Source organism: Enhydra lutris, unplaced genomic scaffold (genome assembly GCF_002288905.1).
Source record: "Enhydra lutris kenyoni isolate GAN:26980312 unplaced genomic scaffold, ASM228890v2 scaffoldscaffold82, whole genome shotgun sequence".
Classification (NCBI taxonomy): domain Eukaryota; kingdom Metazoa; phylum Chordata; class Mammalia; order Carnivora; family Mustelidae; genus Enhydra; species Enhydra lutris.
The window spans coordinates 6,354,009-6,371,125 of NW_019154166.1; the positions used below are offsets into that span (position 1 = coordinate 6,354,009).

Consider the following 17,117-nt stretch of genomic DNA (forward strand, 5'->3'; position numbering starts at 1 on the left):
AGGGCACCCCAGAAGTATCCGGTGCCCACTGTTGGCTGGGCGCCACTCTGAGTGTGTAGCAGGTGCTAATTTAATCCTCGCAACAACAACAATCCCGTCGGGAGGTAGTCGCCCCCTGCTTATCCCCAGACTCATAGAGGAAGAAATGCAAGCACCCTTCAGGAAATTTCTTAAGATTTCACGACCCATAAATGGAACAGGTGGGACTTGGACGCTTGTACCCCTGGCTTCGGAGCCCATATGGGCTCCGCTGTTCCTTGCTCTGCTTCTTGCTGGTACAAACTGGCCAGAGCTGGCTGGCACCACCCGACTCTCTCAAACACCATCCAGGAGAGCCCACAAACTGTGATTCTGCCCCCTTCGTGACATGGTGAGCCCCACTGGAGGTCCAGCCTCCTCGTCCCTGGGGTGTCTTGAGCTATTGTAACATGCAAAGCCTTCAGCTCCCAAACCTGGCAGCTTTGTAAGTGAGAGAGAATTCCTTTTGAGGCATGAATTAGTCTTCTTCAAGTGTTTGGACAAACTGAGTGTGGTGCTTAGCGAAAGAATAGCTTCGCAGTGTTTGTGTGAACAGACATCTTTCTAAAACTCCTTTGGACCGAGCCACGAGGCTTGATCATTGAAATAACCATGAGGCGATGCTGAGTTTGGTCTTTTGGGGTTTGACTGCTCTGATTTTTACCCTCTGAATGCCCAGGGCTTGAAGGCCTGTTCTGAATGTTCTGAATGCCCTTCTCCCAGGCTCCTGAAAGGAACCAGAGTCAGAAGCTGTTTTAGGATTAAGAAGGAATAGTATGTGCCTGGTCGCAGGCTCTTGCCCACATGCCTGCTCGTTTTGAGGGCTACTGAGGCCAGTCTGGCACCCCAGCCCACCCCAGGCTCACCTCTCCCCACCCCCAGACCACAAAGGGCTGCATCGGTAACCCAGTCATCATTTTGACCCCCTCTTCTCTGGATGCTTCCATCAGTTAACGGGTAGACCCATTGGACCTTTGACCTTCTTGGTCACTGTGGCCACTTGGCTGTGCATCAGCACGCCGGGCCGGGCTTGGCCAGGGAGTAGTTATTATTGGTACCTGGAGTCAGAAGGCAGGGAGCAGAGTGTGCTCAGGCATCGGGACACACAAAAATATGTCCTGGCTCTCTGCCTTATTTGGGAAACATGGCCAGGATCGGAGCAGGAATAGCATAGGCCACCTGGCATGTCCGGCCACATTCTCCTGGCCAGACACATCAGGGGCAGCCCTGTGTCCTCTTCCCCAGGCAGTCCGATAGCTGTGTACCCCCAAGGAAGGACATGCCAGCCCCGTAAGTGACTCGGGCTGCTCATGTAAAGGGTAGATCTGGCCCAGAGTGGGATACCGCCAGATGGAAGAAAGGATTTTTTTGTGTGGGGGGGGGGCACCCATTGGGCAAGAAAAAGAGAGTTGTATCTCTAATGCACCCACAGTACTGATTTCCTGCAGTAGTCAGGACCCAGAACCTCCAGGAGTCTTCTTGCTTGACCAACCATGGCCAACAGCTTCCTGGCGTCCTTTGTCGACAAGATAAAGGATGCCCAGTGTCTGTAAAGACAGAAGTGCCAGAGTCATGGGTTGTGCATAAAGGTCCAGCTGGCTAACGTCAAGGGTGAAGTTCTAGGCGTGTGCTGCTGCTCTTCCTGAGGGAGGAGCCTTCAGCGGGCTGCTCTGCTGTGTCCAGGGCTTGTGGTCTTTGGCTGACGCTGTACAGAGGGGACACAACGTAAACAGCCACCCAGGATGCTTGAAGTGACATGTGTCAGTCAGGTTCTGGGCCCGCCAAGGTCACGCTCTGGGGTGTGCATCTCTAGGCCCCCTGATGAGCTCTCAGTCCATCCCCCTGAGGAGTTCAGGCTGATAAAACATGATTCGAAAACAGATCTCAAAATTGTCCTTTGTTGTACCAATAACATTTGCCACCTCGGATGCTTTCCCTCAACATTCATCAGTAGGAAACCTCTTTGTTGGAAAAAAAAAAAATTAGAATCGGATCACAGAAATCTTGAACAAGCTCTAGCAAAAAGAAGCACTTACTAGAAAGATAACCTGGGTGTCTCACGGAACTCAGCCACAGAGACGCGGTTGAGACTTGGAGGAAAATCAGCTGGAATTGGGGACGGGAACACTTGCAGGCCACGGTCTGTGGCTCCTGTCCACACTGCATTCTTCTCTCTCCATCAGCCAGCTGCACCATTTTCCCAGTTCACACAGTTGACAATGGCCACACATCCCCCTAAAAAAAGCTCCTGAGTTTGTTGTCTCTCCATCCGATTTCCAAAGTTCCCAGGACAAGCACAGTGTGGCTGGGTCAATGCCCATCCTTGGAACAAAAGCTGTGATCAGGGAGAGAGACGGCCCATTGGGAATATCTTAGCTGCAGAAAAAACACTTCTCTAGCAGATTTTAAAAAGGCATTTCTTTGTAAGAACCCAGTGGAAAACCATTTGGAAGAAAATAAATAAAAGGGGAGGTATCTGGGGCGCCTGGTGGCTCAAGTGTGTTAAAGCCTCTGCCTTCGGCTCAGGTCATGATCTCAGGGTCCTGGGATTGAGCCCCACATCGGGCTCTCTGCTCTGCAGGGAGCCTGCTTCCTCCCCTCTCTCTCTCTACCTGCCTCTCTGCCTACTTGTGATTTCTCTCTCTCTCTCTGTCAAATAAGTAAAATCTTTAAAAAAAAAATAAAATTTAAAAAAAAGGGGGGGAGGTATTATTGGCTTCTGGATTGTTCTTTTATTTCTCCCTCCTGCAGTAACTTTATTGTGCGTGTTTCCTTCTCACATGAGACATGAGACATGCCTAGTCTTCAGGAAATGACCCCTCCTCGAAATAAAATCAGGGTTGTAGGCTTAACAATTTTATTTATTGATTTGTTTAGGTTTCTCAGGAGAAAGAGGCAGAAAAGCCTCCTCTATTTCCCAAACGATGTAGAGCATACCCACAGTTTTAACTATTTGCTTAACCTTTTCCTCATTCTTTTTCCCTAGACCAAAAAATTCATATAAACAGAGTTCATTATAGCTTTATTTGTGGCTGGATCTTTAGTGTCTAAAACAGTGCCTGGACATCGTGTTAAGTGATCAATAAATATTGAATGAATGAAGTGCATGAATGAAATGTGTTAGGGTGTCCATCCACCTGACTGCCAGGTTCTCAGATGAAAGTGTTACCCCAAAGTCTCCTGGTAGCCCTACAATTTGGCTACCAATAGCCATAGTAACACCAATACTCTGATTCCTTCCTTTCCCTCTCTCTCTCTCTCTCTGTCTCTGTCTCTCCATCTTTCCTTAATTTATTATCAAGACAGAATAATACTTGTAATTCACTTGCTTCTCAAATCTTCCCTCTCTTCTCCATTCCCACTACACATCGTTGGACTTCCTTTCCTTACCCATTGGTCATGAAGAGTCTTCAAACCAGTCCTGTCTCCCCCATCTGTGTTAGCACAAAATTAGTCATCCTGGAATCTCAATGTTACCATATTGCTCTGCTGCCCAAAGCAGCCCATACTGCCTCCTTCTATAGGATAACGTCCAAACACTTCGTCCCAGCACTTAAGGACCTCTATCCTTGAATCCCCACCCCCTCTTCAGTTTCATCTCTTGCCAGTCCATGATAGGATCTTTTTCCTTGAGCTAGCTGGTATTCTGGGGGACACGACATAAATTGTGGGGCTCCATCCAAAATGGCAGCATGGCATCCTTTGGTCAAAAATGAGGGCAATGTCAGGTGGTGACAGCACTGTGTTAGGCCAAGCACAGAGCCCCGCTGAGTGTGGGAATGCTCCATGTTTATCCCACATTCAAGTTCGTAAGTGTGTTGGGAATTCCCTTGGCCAAGAATGCTCTGTATCAACCATCGTCCCCACATGATTCTCCCTTGCAAATGGAAAGGTCCAGTTCTACCCTTGGTAGCCTTCTGTGAATATTTATTCTTGAATCACCTGTGGCCTAAGGCTTTATTTATCTAACTCAAGTGTGTGTGTCGTCTCTTTCCCCACTAGATGATTCATGCTTTAAGTTACCGTGTCTCATCTTGCAGGTCTATAGATGCTCCAGCAAATAGCAAGGAACTGTTAAATATTTTCGGAGAGACAGAATTGGCCGATAGACACATGAATGAAATTTGTCATTTCCAACCACAGGCTCACTTGGGGACCCTGCATTTTTGACTTCTTAGAACCTGTGTCCTGCCTTGGGGTCTTGCAAGCCCTGCCCTGCACTTTGAACATAACACTAAGAACTATTACAAGAAATATATTGTGAGCTCATGGGGGGAAACTCTAGGGATTAGGAAAAAACTCAGAGGTCTGGACTTGAAGACATACAAAGACCCTGGTCAAAAATGAAGCCAAAGGTCATGAGATGTGAGCACCCCAAGGAGCCTCTGTGATCATCAGCTCATCTTTCTTGCTTTATGAAGGAAGAAACTACTTGGAGGTGAAGTGTTTTGACCGAGGTCACATAGTTACGTAGTTGGAGGAATAAGGCCTTGTCCCCTGAACTCTTGTGAGACTTGGAATGTCACACTGATTTATTGCAGCAGACAGAACGTTGGGCGACCTTCTAATCACTATCCCTAGGTATTTTGTATGCAAAGCAGAAGTTGGTTACAGAAGCAGGTTATTTTTAAAATACAACTAACTCACTTTGATTTTCTGTGAATTTCTGGATTTTGGCATCTGTCCTCTGATATACAAATTATTTAAAGGATTTACATTTAGACACAGGGAGTATCATCTATGCAGAAAATGGAAAAAGTATGCAGTGATAAGAAAAGCAGCAATCATGGGCTCTGATGGAATGATTGCTCCTTAGTTACCAAGGGGTGCTGGTTGCTAGACAGTGTCCAGAAGATTCTAATAGTAGCCAGGAATCCATTATAAGAAGGTGCCGTAGAGCTGGGAAGGCCCACCACCATCTGCTGATATAAAAGGAGGCTTCCCTCTGCAGCTGTTGCTAAGGGATCTGGGGCTTGGTCCTCGGCTGGAATCGGGAACTTTCCTGTGCTCTCAAGCCTTCACCGTCCAGCAGGGAAGGTTCCAAGGACCAAGATGGTTTGGGGCATGGGGTTCTCTCGGTTCAACGAGGCACCGTAATCCACCCCTCACTCCTTTCCTCCTGAATAGAATCACTCCCATCTATTCCTAAGCAATATGTCTTAGGAGGTTGGAGACTTTTTTAGATGGAAATCATAAAAATAACATTTAATTTGGAAGGGATTTTAGGATGATCCAATCCAATGATTTTTCAAACTCTGCTTCATGGAGCTCTGACATTTCATGAGAGGTTCTGCTTTTATCGTTTGCCCCTGTGCTATTTTCTTTTTCCTTCCATGTAAGATTTCAGCTTAAAAACGGTTTCTGGTGTTTTGTTGTTGTTGTTGTTGTGTGTTTTTTTTTGTTTGTTTTGTTTTTTTAAGTTTGAGAGCACCTAATTCTCTTCCCTTCCTGGGTTAGGAGACTTGGACCCAAAGAGGTGGATTCCTTTGTGTTATTAGTTTGAAGTGGTGTTGGAAGGAGTCCTTAAGTTCACTCAGCAAAATCGGGAGGCTTCTTTTCACCTTCCTGCATGGTCAAGACAGAGCCATTTCTAGAGGGACTAGAAATCGTGGCCCATTGAAAGAGAGGACAGTGATTCTGTGGGTGAGGAATCTAGGGTTGGTACAGTGAGTACACATGTTTTATTTATCACGTACTATTTGGGGGTAATTTTAGAATTATTTTGCCCCTCAAAGACAGTTGACTTACTAACTCTAGAATAAGCAAGTTATTTTATGACTTTAATAAAGTTTGAGTATAAATTAATTTAGGATTCAGAAAAAGAACCTTGTTAGACCATGCCTCCTGTTGTACCTTTACAAAGTACAACTGTGCTTAGAGACTTATGGAGAGGGTAGCAAGTGCACTGCACGGAGACCAAAGGCCAAGCGAGGCCAAGCAGAAACGGCATAAGAAAAAAATGGAGGATTCAGTAGGAACAAACAGTTGAGGGGAAGGCATGTAGGACAGAAACTCCATCAAGTATGAATAATTTGACAGTCTTAAGAAGGCAGCATATCCGTGGCAGGATGGGAGAAGTAAGAAGTTAGGGTGATGTTCTTAGCCATGATGATTTCTTGGGATGGACCAAATCCAATGATGATTGGAGCAGTGATGATTTCTTGAGATGGACCAAATCCAAGGTTAACACACAGGTTCCAGCTTCAGGTGATAATAATTTCTTGGACCCAGGAAGTATTCTCGATGGAAGATAATACAAATGAGAAGTAACAATTGCCAAAGAGTTGAGAAACACTAAGATACCTAGTGTTATTTGGGGACCGTAATGTTGCTGGAGGCCCTGAAAAGTGTCCTCCACCCAATGGAGGAGAAAGCAGCTGTTTTCCACCTTGAATGAAAGTAGGAGAGATTTCTGGGTTTCAGTGGGACTCACCAGTTTTACCAACACTGCCCAAACTGAAGCCTGGGTGGGTAGTAACCCTGTTTATTAGAGGAGGAAATATAGCTTCATCATTCTGGTCCCTAGTTTCCTGCTTCTAAATTAAACAGTTGAGCACAGATTCATTCTGAAATCCTTACAGCAAATCTTTGATATGAAAATTGGTTTCATTTCTTTTTTGTTTTTTGTTTTTGCTTTCCTCTTTCTCCCATCTTCCCCTCCCCACCTTCTTTAGAATCCCCTCTATATTGAGCCTAGGGAGATGCATAACCCACGAAATGGCCAAAGGCATAGCTTTATAAATCCAGCGCTTCTGTCAAGACACTTGGCCTCTTATGTCCCTTGTGGGGTAGAACCTGGTGTGGCATGATTTAACACCACTCTCATTTTCTGTCAAATACACATGAATTAGTAGTCTTCATTGGAACCGATATTTATACACAGAAATACTCTCACAGTCAAAAAAAAAAAAAAAAGGAACCTGTTTCCCTACCATCATTTCTTTTTTTATGTCCTCTTTCTACCTTTCTTCCATCCTTATTTCCTCTTCTTTTGCCTGTTTCTCTTTGTCCAGAAAACCCTCAGTGCATTCAGAATTGATTCACACTCCAATTTCATTGGATTAAACTTCCCTTACCTGGTGCATGTTAAACATTTACGTGACTTCCGCATTTTGGTCCCTTAAAACCTTGTATTCTGAAGGCTTGGTTTCAAGGATCTGAACTAGGCTTGTATAACTGGGGGATTCAAAGTATCCCAAATTAGACTCCTACACCCTATAAAGTGGATATTTAATAAGTCAGATAAACCCCGTCTGCCACCAAACAAAACAAAAATATTGAGGTCAGAATGCAAAGAATGAGTAAAAATGAGTAGATTCAAGGTTATGCAAGTCTGTATTATATGACAAGCATGATATTGAAAATCCATTTGATATAGAATTAGATCAATCATTTATATATCAATTATATATAGAATTATATACTTATTATATAGTTAACAATTTGAAAAAAATTAGAGCCTTTCCTAATTCTATATACTAAAATGTGATGAATTGCAAAGTTAGATGTGAAGTTAGATTCAAAACCAAAACCAGAAAAATTTAAGAACATGTAAGTGAATATATAATCTGGATTGGAGATCTAAGTATATACCAAAGATAGAATTCATAAGTTTTTAAAAAGGATTGCTATAGAAATGTTAAATGCCAAAATTATCACAAAACAAGATTGAATGGCAAACTAAAACCAGGGGAAATTTACAACATAGAGGACTATATTTAATGTGTTTCAAATATAAATAGCTCTCACAAATCTATAAGGAAGAAAAATGGAAACATTTGCAAAGAATGTTACCACGCAATTCATATAGGAAAAAATAGGAGTACTCAACAAACCTATGAAAACATGTTTGACTAAGAAGTGTAATGGGATACCATTATTACTTATCACATTAGCAAAGCTTTTTTTCTTCTTTAATAATGTCATCCATTGTGACAACACCAATAAGGGTGTTGACCAAGAAGAAGCGTCTATAAAAACGACCAAAAGTGTTTATTTGGGGGTCTTAGGAATTGCAAGGAACCAAACTCAAAAGTGCTCCAAATCATGAGCAGGGAGTAGGCTTATAAAGGCAAAAACCCCAAGGTTACATAACTTGTTTTGAAGAAATTATGATTGGTGCTGACAGAGTTAAACTGTCTACTACATGATTGGCTGTCCAGCGACCAGATGCTACATTATCTCTGTTCCAGTCCAAAGTAGAAGGATGTGTTCTAGGAGGTGGCAGAGGTGCAACTGACAAGTTGCAATTGACAAAAGTCAAAAGTCCCCTGTGTTCCAAAAATTGAGACAGGAGATGTGCACAGGCCTCCTTCCTCAGTGTCATCCCTGCCCTGTTCTTAGCAAAGCTTACTGCACTCTGGAGTTTTCTTTCACATGGGTGTAGTGAAATGGGAGCCCTCCAATAGTCCTCGTAGGAATCCAAAATAATCTATCATTTCTGGAGAAAAGGAACATGAAATATACAATAAAATGGGATTAATTAGATATTGAAACATGGTGAAATACTATGTAGCCATTAAAAATGATACATGCATAAATGATAAATACATATACACCCACACAAAAAGTAACCGTATAGTGAAAAAGCAAGGTACAAAGTGGTATAAAAACATGGTCTGGTGTTTTCGCAGGTTGTATTTGCTTGTTTCTATTTCTGAAACCTACTTTTGCCTCAGAACTATCTGGAAGGTTTGTTAAAATATATTTCCAATATATCCCAGACCTGCTGCACTATAATCTTCAGGGAAGGGACCAAAGAAGTGGATGGAGGGGTTTTTTTTTTTAGTCTCCAGGTGACTCTTAATATCAAGGAAATGGAGGACATTGGGATCAATCTAATCTCTTCTTTTATTTAAATTGACACTGAGATCCAGAGAGATTCTGGGACCTGTCTGAAGTAGTTACTATGACATAGCAGAATGGGGTCTAGAATTGTATGTGCTGGATTTCAGATGAATGATTCCTTTCTAGAACACCATAGCTAATTTAGACTCACGTTCTTAAATTCAACTCCCAGCAACCTATTACTTCAGTCAGGCAGGTAAGAAAACTTCTCCTCCACTCCATTGTTTTTCATTCAGTAACGATCTTTCTTTGTTGATGGCAAATGGAAAGTTTTCTATTTCCATCGTTCCCTAGCAATATGACATTTTCAAACAGTAGCACAAAACTCTTTAAATAGAAAAGATCCATTTCCACTCTATCGTGACTCAGTAACAGCCACAGGATTCTTCTCAAACTTTCCTAAAAATGTCATCTTTGGGCTGGACTCAAGAGGAACATTTCAGCCAAGGAGACACTTTTTCCACTCTGTCAGGAATGAACGAGCATGGGGTTGGAACATGAAGTGTTTTGCAACCCTCAGAAAAGCAATACTTCTCACCAAAACCATGGCAACAACTCTGTGTGATGCCGTCAGAGCATGGGATCATTCAGGAGCCTCATGCTAATGAGGGACTCAGCAGGGCCCATCACCTGGGTCAGGTAGGATAGTCACACAGCTGCCTGTTGGCTCCAGAGAGACAATGGTGCCCTGCGTGACTGTTGCTATGGAGACATTTCGGGCAGTGCTGTTGAGCCGAGGGTCCCTTGTGTTATGGGTACCTAGGTGGCAGATAGCGTAAGGTGTATGCCTCACATTATAGTGGCTCCTCTTCTTCATCTGAAAGGAACCCCCCAAAATGGGGGAAATACATTAAAACGTAACGTAGAACATGGGTCCATTTGGAAATTGTACCCATGAGTCCAAAGTCACGTGTGTGAAATGTGCTTCCCTCCCTCCATAACTTTAAGGCTTTGGAGGAGTTATCGGTGCCCTCTGGGCCTACGAGCTGCAACATAAGATAATAGTTTATGGTCCTATAGGATTAGCAGGAGGTTTCAATGAGGTAATTTCTATAAAAGCTTCTGTTCCAGACCCTGGCCCTTTTCAGTTCCCTCAAGGCCAGAACTGCTCTGTGAGGAGTTAATAACTCCGTTTCTTCTCTTCACTCCTGCCATTCCCACCTCGCTCAATGAATGGCGGCATCCCTGTATCTTCAAGGCACTCTGTGTAAGATTCCTCTTTCCCAATTTCTACCACCTGGAGCCCTGGCCTGGCCAGCATTTAGGCAGCATGACAAAGGCATTTGACAGCCTTGTGTAGTTTAGAAAGTAGCTAACTCACTACCTTTAAACAGGACTGTTAAAAGTTACACATTATTGTTCCTACTGAAAATGGTTCCCCTTTCTCCTCCAGCTTCGTAACCAGCACCAAACAGGTGGACTTTCTCCTGAAGCTGTCATCATCAATTTAACACAGAAAGGCATTTGACAGCCTCGTATATTTTAGGAAGGGGCTAACTCCTTACCTCCATCCCAACAACCGTGAGATAGGTTCTTAGGATTTGTTATTGACAGCAATATTGATTGCTGTATACAGATGAGAGGGCTAGGACTCTTAGTCATAGTGGCTTGTTTAAGGTCACAGGGCATAGTGGAGTCAAAGTTAGGTCTCTGGGGGCGCCTGGGTGGCTCAGTGGGTTAAAGCCTCTGCCTTCAGCTCAGGTTATGATCCCAGGGTCCTGGGATCGAGCCCCGCATCAGGCTCTCTGCTCAGCGGGGAGCCTGCTTCTCCTCCTCTCTCTCTCTGCCTGCCTCTCTGCCTACTTGTGATCTCTGTCTGTCAAATAAATAAATAAAATCTTTAAAAAAAAAAAAAGTTAGGTCTCTGTTTTCCATTCCCAACTCCCTTGCTCCATCATGCTTCCTCTCCTGGGCACAGGGGAGTGATACGTTCTGGTTGCAACCCAATAGTGTGTAAAGATATTCCAGCTCCCATTCTGGAATCGGGTGCTTGGTCCCAGCTGCATATAGGCACCTATTCCCCGTCTTGTCCTATACTTGATCCAGAAGTTTCTGTGTATTCTTTAATCATCATCAGACAGGGGGCTGTTGCTCTAACTGGATGGTGTTCACACTTTACAAAATAGTAAAGGAATCTATTTGTGGGAGGTGGGTATTTGGGGTGGTGGTAGAGCTTGCTACTCTGGTCCTAAAGTTTATTTGGGAGGAGTGCGGAGGGAGACTGGTTAGGGTAGTCCCAAAATATTTATTTTAAAAGGATAATAGGAGATTCTTTGTATCAGACCTGAAAGCTTATCGTAAGTCTACAGTAACTTAAATAGCATAGTCCTGGAGATAAGAATAGCCAGACAGATGAGGAAATGAGAATCCAGAGCCCAGGACTTCTCAGGAAAGGAGCAACTTGAGTGCAAATGTGACTCCCAACTCTGACAAGGGCCAAAAGAAGGCCAAAAAAAAAAAAAAAAATGCTTTGGTTGTGAAAGCTATGAAAGACTGATACCCAAAAGAGAACATACTGTGGTGACAAAAACTCCAAGAATGTCCTTCCCTTCACCCATCAAAGATCATCGTATGGCCTCCAAGGAAGTGAAGAGAGGACTTGATGAATGCCTGTCACTTGTAGGTGGTTAGAAGTGGGAGTGGGGGGTGGGGGAGGCTTGGGCCAAAAAGCAACCCTCTGCTTAGAGTATTTTTAGTTACAGTGGATCAGTGGACATTTGCCAAGAGTTTTGGGGACATGAAAGGCTCCAGCCAGCTTGAAAGCAGGGAGGGAGGGACTGCCCAGGGAAGCACACACAGGCAGTTCAGGAAGGAGGCCAGTGCTGGCCAGGAGCAGCAGTGCCCACAGGGAAAGCCTGCTTCACCAAGTGCAAGGTTTCTGCCCAAAGGGTCAGGACTCCCTGACATGCAGCAGGGAGCAGCCACAAAAATGGAGGTGGTCCTTCAGCTCCCACCTCCAGCATCAGAGCTCAGCCAGCCCTGGAGAAGAAGCCAGCCAGAGACCAGTTAGGTCTGCTGCCAGGATCCTCCTGGCCTTGGCCGTCTGGCCATTCCCTGTAGGCTTGGAGCACTCTCTGGCAGCCAGGCCTCCAGCTTCGGTGGAGAGCAGGAATACAGCATGGTAAGAGTGGCCAGGCAGTGGGCATCGGGCAACCTGCCACCCGTCACTCGTGAGAAGAAAATCAGAACCACCTTACAGGAGAACTGTTTATCTCACGGACCACAGGCTTTCAAATTTGACACATCCAGAGCCCAAACAGTTCCGCTTCTAGGAGTGTATCCTAAAGTCATATTGATGATGTGGCCCTAAATTGACTACAGAGTGTCCACTGTTACAGAAAACTAGAAAAAGAATTAAATATTTAATAGTAGACATTTAGTTCAACAACATACAGAATAACCAAAAAAATGGAAGATGCTGCTACCAAAATAGTGTCTTTTGAAGGGTATTAAGTGATATGGAAACATATCTGTGATGGGTTACTAAGTAAGTAAGTAAGTAAGTAAATAAATAAATAAATAAAAGGTCCTTTCAGTTAGGGAAAGAAGGATTTATAATGGGATCCCACAAGAACATCTAGGGAAAAGGACCTCAAAGACATGAATCAAACATGAATAATAGTTAGCTCTAGTGTAGGAATTAGTTTGTTTTTTTTCCTGGAAGCTTTTCTCTAGTTTGCAATGTATGTAAATTAAGTACATACTGATTTTGCTTTCCAGTCTTTATTTTCTTCAATTATGTATATCAGAGAGAGCACAAGCAGGCAAAGTGGCAGACAGAGAGAGAGTGGGAGAAGCAGGCTCCCCGCTGAGCAGGGACCCTGATGCAGGATTCGATCCCAAGACCCTGGGAACATGACCTGAGCCAAAGGCTACTGGTTAACTGACTGAGCCACCCGGGCGTCCCAGCTTTCCAGTCTTTTATCCCTTTGTATTACATTCTAAGAGAACCGTTCAGCTCATCTCCTTGCTTAGTAATACATGTTTAACTGTATTTTTCCAATATTCAGCAACCCATTGGAGTTTATCTTAATGGACTATAACCTTATTCAACATTTGCTTTATTTTTGTAATTTAATTTTGTGCTTATAAAACACCCCTATTATAAAATGTACCATCTTGAGCGTTTTTTAAGTGTGTAGTCCAGTGAGATTAGGTACATTCACATTGTGATGCAACCACCACCACCATCTGTCTCCAGAGCTCTCTCTGTCTTGCAAAACTGAAACTCCATCCTTGTTACACAGTAATTTCTGAAGTCTTCCCCCCCGGCCCCATCCCCTGGAAATCACCATTCTATTTTCTGCCTTTGTGTATTTGACAACTTGAAGTACTTCACACAGCATTTGTCCTGGGGTGGCTGGCTCGTTTTACTCAGCGTAATGTCGTCAAGTCTCATCCGTGCTCTAGCAGGTATCACAATGTCTCCCTTTTGAAGGTGGACCAATGCTCTAGCGTATGTGTATACAGCATGTTGTCTGTCCATTGATCTGTTGATGGACGCTTGGGTCACTTCCATCCCTTGGTTATTTTGAATAATTCTGCTGTGAACATGAGAGTACAAGCATCTCTCCAAGTTTCTGCTTTTACTCCTTTGGGGTAGGTACTCAGAAGCAGGATGGCTGTATCTTAGGGTAATTCTATTTGAATTTTTTGAGGAGCCGCCATATTGTTTTCCAGAGGGGTTGCACCATTTTGTATTCCCACCAGCAGTGCCCAAGGGTTCCAGTTTCTCCACAGCCTTGCCAATTCTTGTACCTTTCTTTCTTTTTTTTTTTTAATTGTAGCCACCCTAATGGGTGTGAGGTGATAATTATTTTTTCCCACCCTTCCCCCAGTTTGTTTTATTTTTTTTATTTTAAAGATTTTATTTGTTTATTTGAGAGAGAAAGAGACATAGAAAGCACAAGCAGGGGTAGAGGCAGAGGGAGAGAGAGAAGCAGGCTCCCCACTGAGCTGGGAGTCCAACATGGGGCTCAACCCCAGGATCTGGGGATCATGACCTGAGCCAAAGGCAGATGCTTAGCTACCCAGGCACTGCTTTTATATTTAATTAATTAATTATGTTTAACATAAAACATAAAAAATTTAACATTTAATTAATTAATGAAATTAGTGAAAATTCTCTTGTCTATCTCTGAGAAAAGTCCCTTTTTATTTGTTCACATTGTCATCTTTAGTATGTTCTTCTGCTGTACGTTTAGGATCCTACATTTGTGGTGCCGACGTTCTTCCCAGGTTAGGTGATTCTCAGTCATACCCTCACCTTGTACGCTTTTTGGAAAGTCGTCAGACTGTCTGATGTGCAGGTGAGCACAGCCTCGGGGGGGAAAGATATGTTGCTGACATGTGTGCTTTGCTCTGATTTGAGGGACTAGGGGAGAGGCACAGGATGACCAGTAGCTGATTTCAGGCAATAAAGGGTTATTGACCCTCTTGGATATTGCCAACAATCTGGAGTCCACGCCTGTGTCTCCCCAGATGCCATATTTGCCGCTCCTACCTGGAGACTGACAGTCCCATCCCATACCCAGTACCTGGTCCAGTGTGGGGAAGGATACAGGACATGGTAGAGACTGACCTTTGGGTACCCGATCTAACAACCCTGTGAGAGGGAGCTTAATACCCCCTTCTGCTCCTGGGCAAGGAGGATGGCTGGGCAAGCTCTTCTATCACTCACTTGCATATGTCTTACTTTTCAAATCCAATCCCATATTCTGTTTACCTCCCAAAGTTTACTTACAGTTTCAATCCACTGAGGAATTCCCTTCATCTTTTCCAGGGCAGGTATAGATTTTTAAAGCTATCATATCTGTTGTTTCTAGGAATCAGGAACCATGTACTACTTTCACTTCTAAAAAAGAGAAGAGGATAGAAAGTATAAGTTAGTATACATTAGAACTTAGCACCTAGAAACAGATCATAGCTAATATCAGCATTTTAGTAAATGACAAAGTGATATTACAAACCAGTGGACAAAGGGAAATTCTGTAATAAATTTCAGATATATATAGTTTGCCAACTCTTTGGAATAAATTAAAATTATAGCCTAGCCTCAAACCATAGACAAGATCCCCCCTATGGGGATATCATAATCAGAGGAAAGGTGTATAAATACATTTGGTAGGTGTTTGGCTCTGGTAGAAACAGACCAAACTGGAGGAGAGAGTTTGTGAGGGAATAGTGCTTGTGGAGAAGATCTCAGATGCTAGAATCAGGAGCCACTGAAGGATACTGCACAAAGCAACAGAAATAATTTCTATACAGAAATAGAGTTTCAGGGAAATTAATCTGATAATATGTGTAAGGTGCACTGTAAGGAGAGAGTCTGCTAGAAAAGATGTGAGATGATCTAGTCCAGATCGGAATTGATGGTGCTTAACTTCTGGATGTCCCAGAGACTTCCTAAAATCTGAAAGAAGGCACAACCCAATCCACACACGCACAATGAGTGCAATTTCAGGGAATTAACAAATTAACAAAGCTCCAAAGACCAGCTTCTTCTTTGGGGAGAAAAATTTGTTCCAAAAGAAGGATGGTACATAGAGAAAGGAAAATAAAGTAGGGAAAAAACCAAAAAGGAGTAAAAAGATTATGTACTCAGAAAAAGTATTTATCTCACCAGCTAGGAAGTTATGGCTTTGAGAGTGGTAAGCACCTGTTCTATTCAGCAGTTATGCCGATAATGAGCCAGTCTCTCGCATAGCGGGCCATCAGATACTTATTGAAAGGTTGAAGGGATGTGATGAATAATGCCTTTGATCTTTTTAACAGGAAGATCTGCCAATGATGAACTAAAAAGGGATGAGTAGGGAAATGAACGATGTCAGGTAGCACTATGATTTCTCCACATTCCATACTCAAAACTAATCATACCCCAAACTAATCATGCCCTTTACCAGCAACTTTTAATGTTATTCTTTCTTGACCAGTAATGTCAATTTTATTCCTATCTTCATTTTATCTTTCCTTTCCTCGGATAACTTACCCCTCTTTTTTAGGAATTCTGATGCAAGTTTTCATGGCCCCTTCTCTGGAGACAGTATCCCAAATCAGGCCTGACCCCTGAGCTTTTCTCCAGCCCAGTTTTCAAGTTGCATATCAGAAACATTGTTGATAATGTACTGGGACTTTTAAGATTCAGACTGTTTAAAATTAAACTAATCATTTTTCCCCAGACTTCTTTGTTAACATTGTTATAACTTAACTCTAATGCATGTTCTCAAAACCCTGGATTTTCAAGTTTCTGGATTAGTGGGACTTAAATTTTGGAGGCCTTGGCCCCCTTTGGGAATCTGGCAAGGGCTATGGACCCACTCCCAAGAAAAATTACGTAAGTACATAGTACAAGTGCATAGTTACAGATAACATCAGGGAGTTCTTAAATTTCCTACAGCATAACTGAAGATTCCAACAAGACCCTTTGATAGTTGTCCATACTTCTCTCCTCCCTTTTATCACTAGATTCTTTCAGTTCTTTTTGTTCAAAATGTTTTTCATTTTTTCTCATTTCCATTTCTACTGCCTTTATCCAACTCAATCGAAGACAGAATAGCTTAAGGTTTAGAGCACTTGAGACATGCTTCAGAATGGCTGATTTTAATGACAGGATATCTCTATAAACTCTTTCCATCTGTTGCACTAAGATCTATGGTATTGAAATACAAAATCGGTGAGGATTCTTATTTACTATTGATGTGACATGTAGAAGATGGAAGTTATTTGATGGACAGCTTGGAAAACAACTCATTGCAATCACAATATTTTGACTGAATTTACCAGTAAAGCCATCTGGGTCTGGAGGGTTTTTCTTTTTCTTTTTTTTTTTTTTTTTTAAGATTTTTTATTTATTTATTTATTTGACAGAGCGAGATCACAAGCAGGCAGAGAGAGAGGAGAGGAAGCAGGCTCCCTGCTGAGCAGAGAGCCCGATGCGGGGCTCGATCCCAGGACCCTGAGATCATGACCTGAGCTGAAGGCAGAGGCTTAAGCCACTGAGCCACCCAGGTGCCCCGGGCAGAAACCTTTTTAAAGTCATACTACCATGGTACTTTGCAAACTGCCTCACACTTAAAAGACTTAGGTACTTTCTGAATATAATACTGAAATATGTTTTAATTGGCTATAATTTTTTTTTTAATTTATTTATTTGAGAGAGAGAGAGAGAGATCACAAGTAGGCAGGGAGGCAGGCAGAGAGAGAGGGGGAAGCAGGCTCCCTGCTGAGCAGAGAGCCCGATGCGGGGCTCGATC

The 17,117-nt window shown here is 43.0% G+C and overlaps 1 protein-coding gene across 1 annotated transcript in view; it reads left to right on the forward strand.

The window, feature by feature from the left end:
• The first annotated feature begins 1,511 nt into the window (after window positions 1–1,511).
• Window positions 1,512–17,117, forward strand: part of LOC111161096 (myocardin) — a 76,282-nt gene continuing 60,676 nt past the window's right edge. The window contains 1 exon segment of the mRNA XM_022524578.1: window positions 1,512–1,563. Coding sequence (XP_022380286.1) covers window positions 1,512–1,563 — 52 coding nt within the window.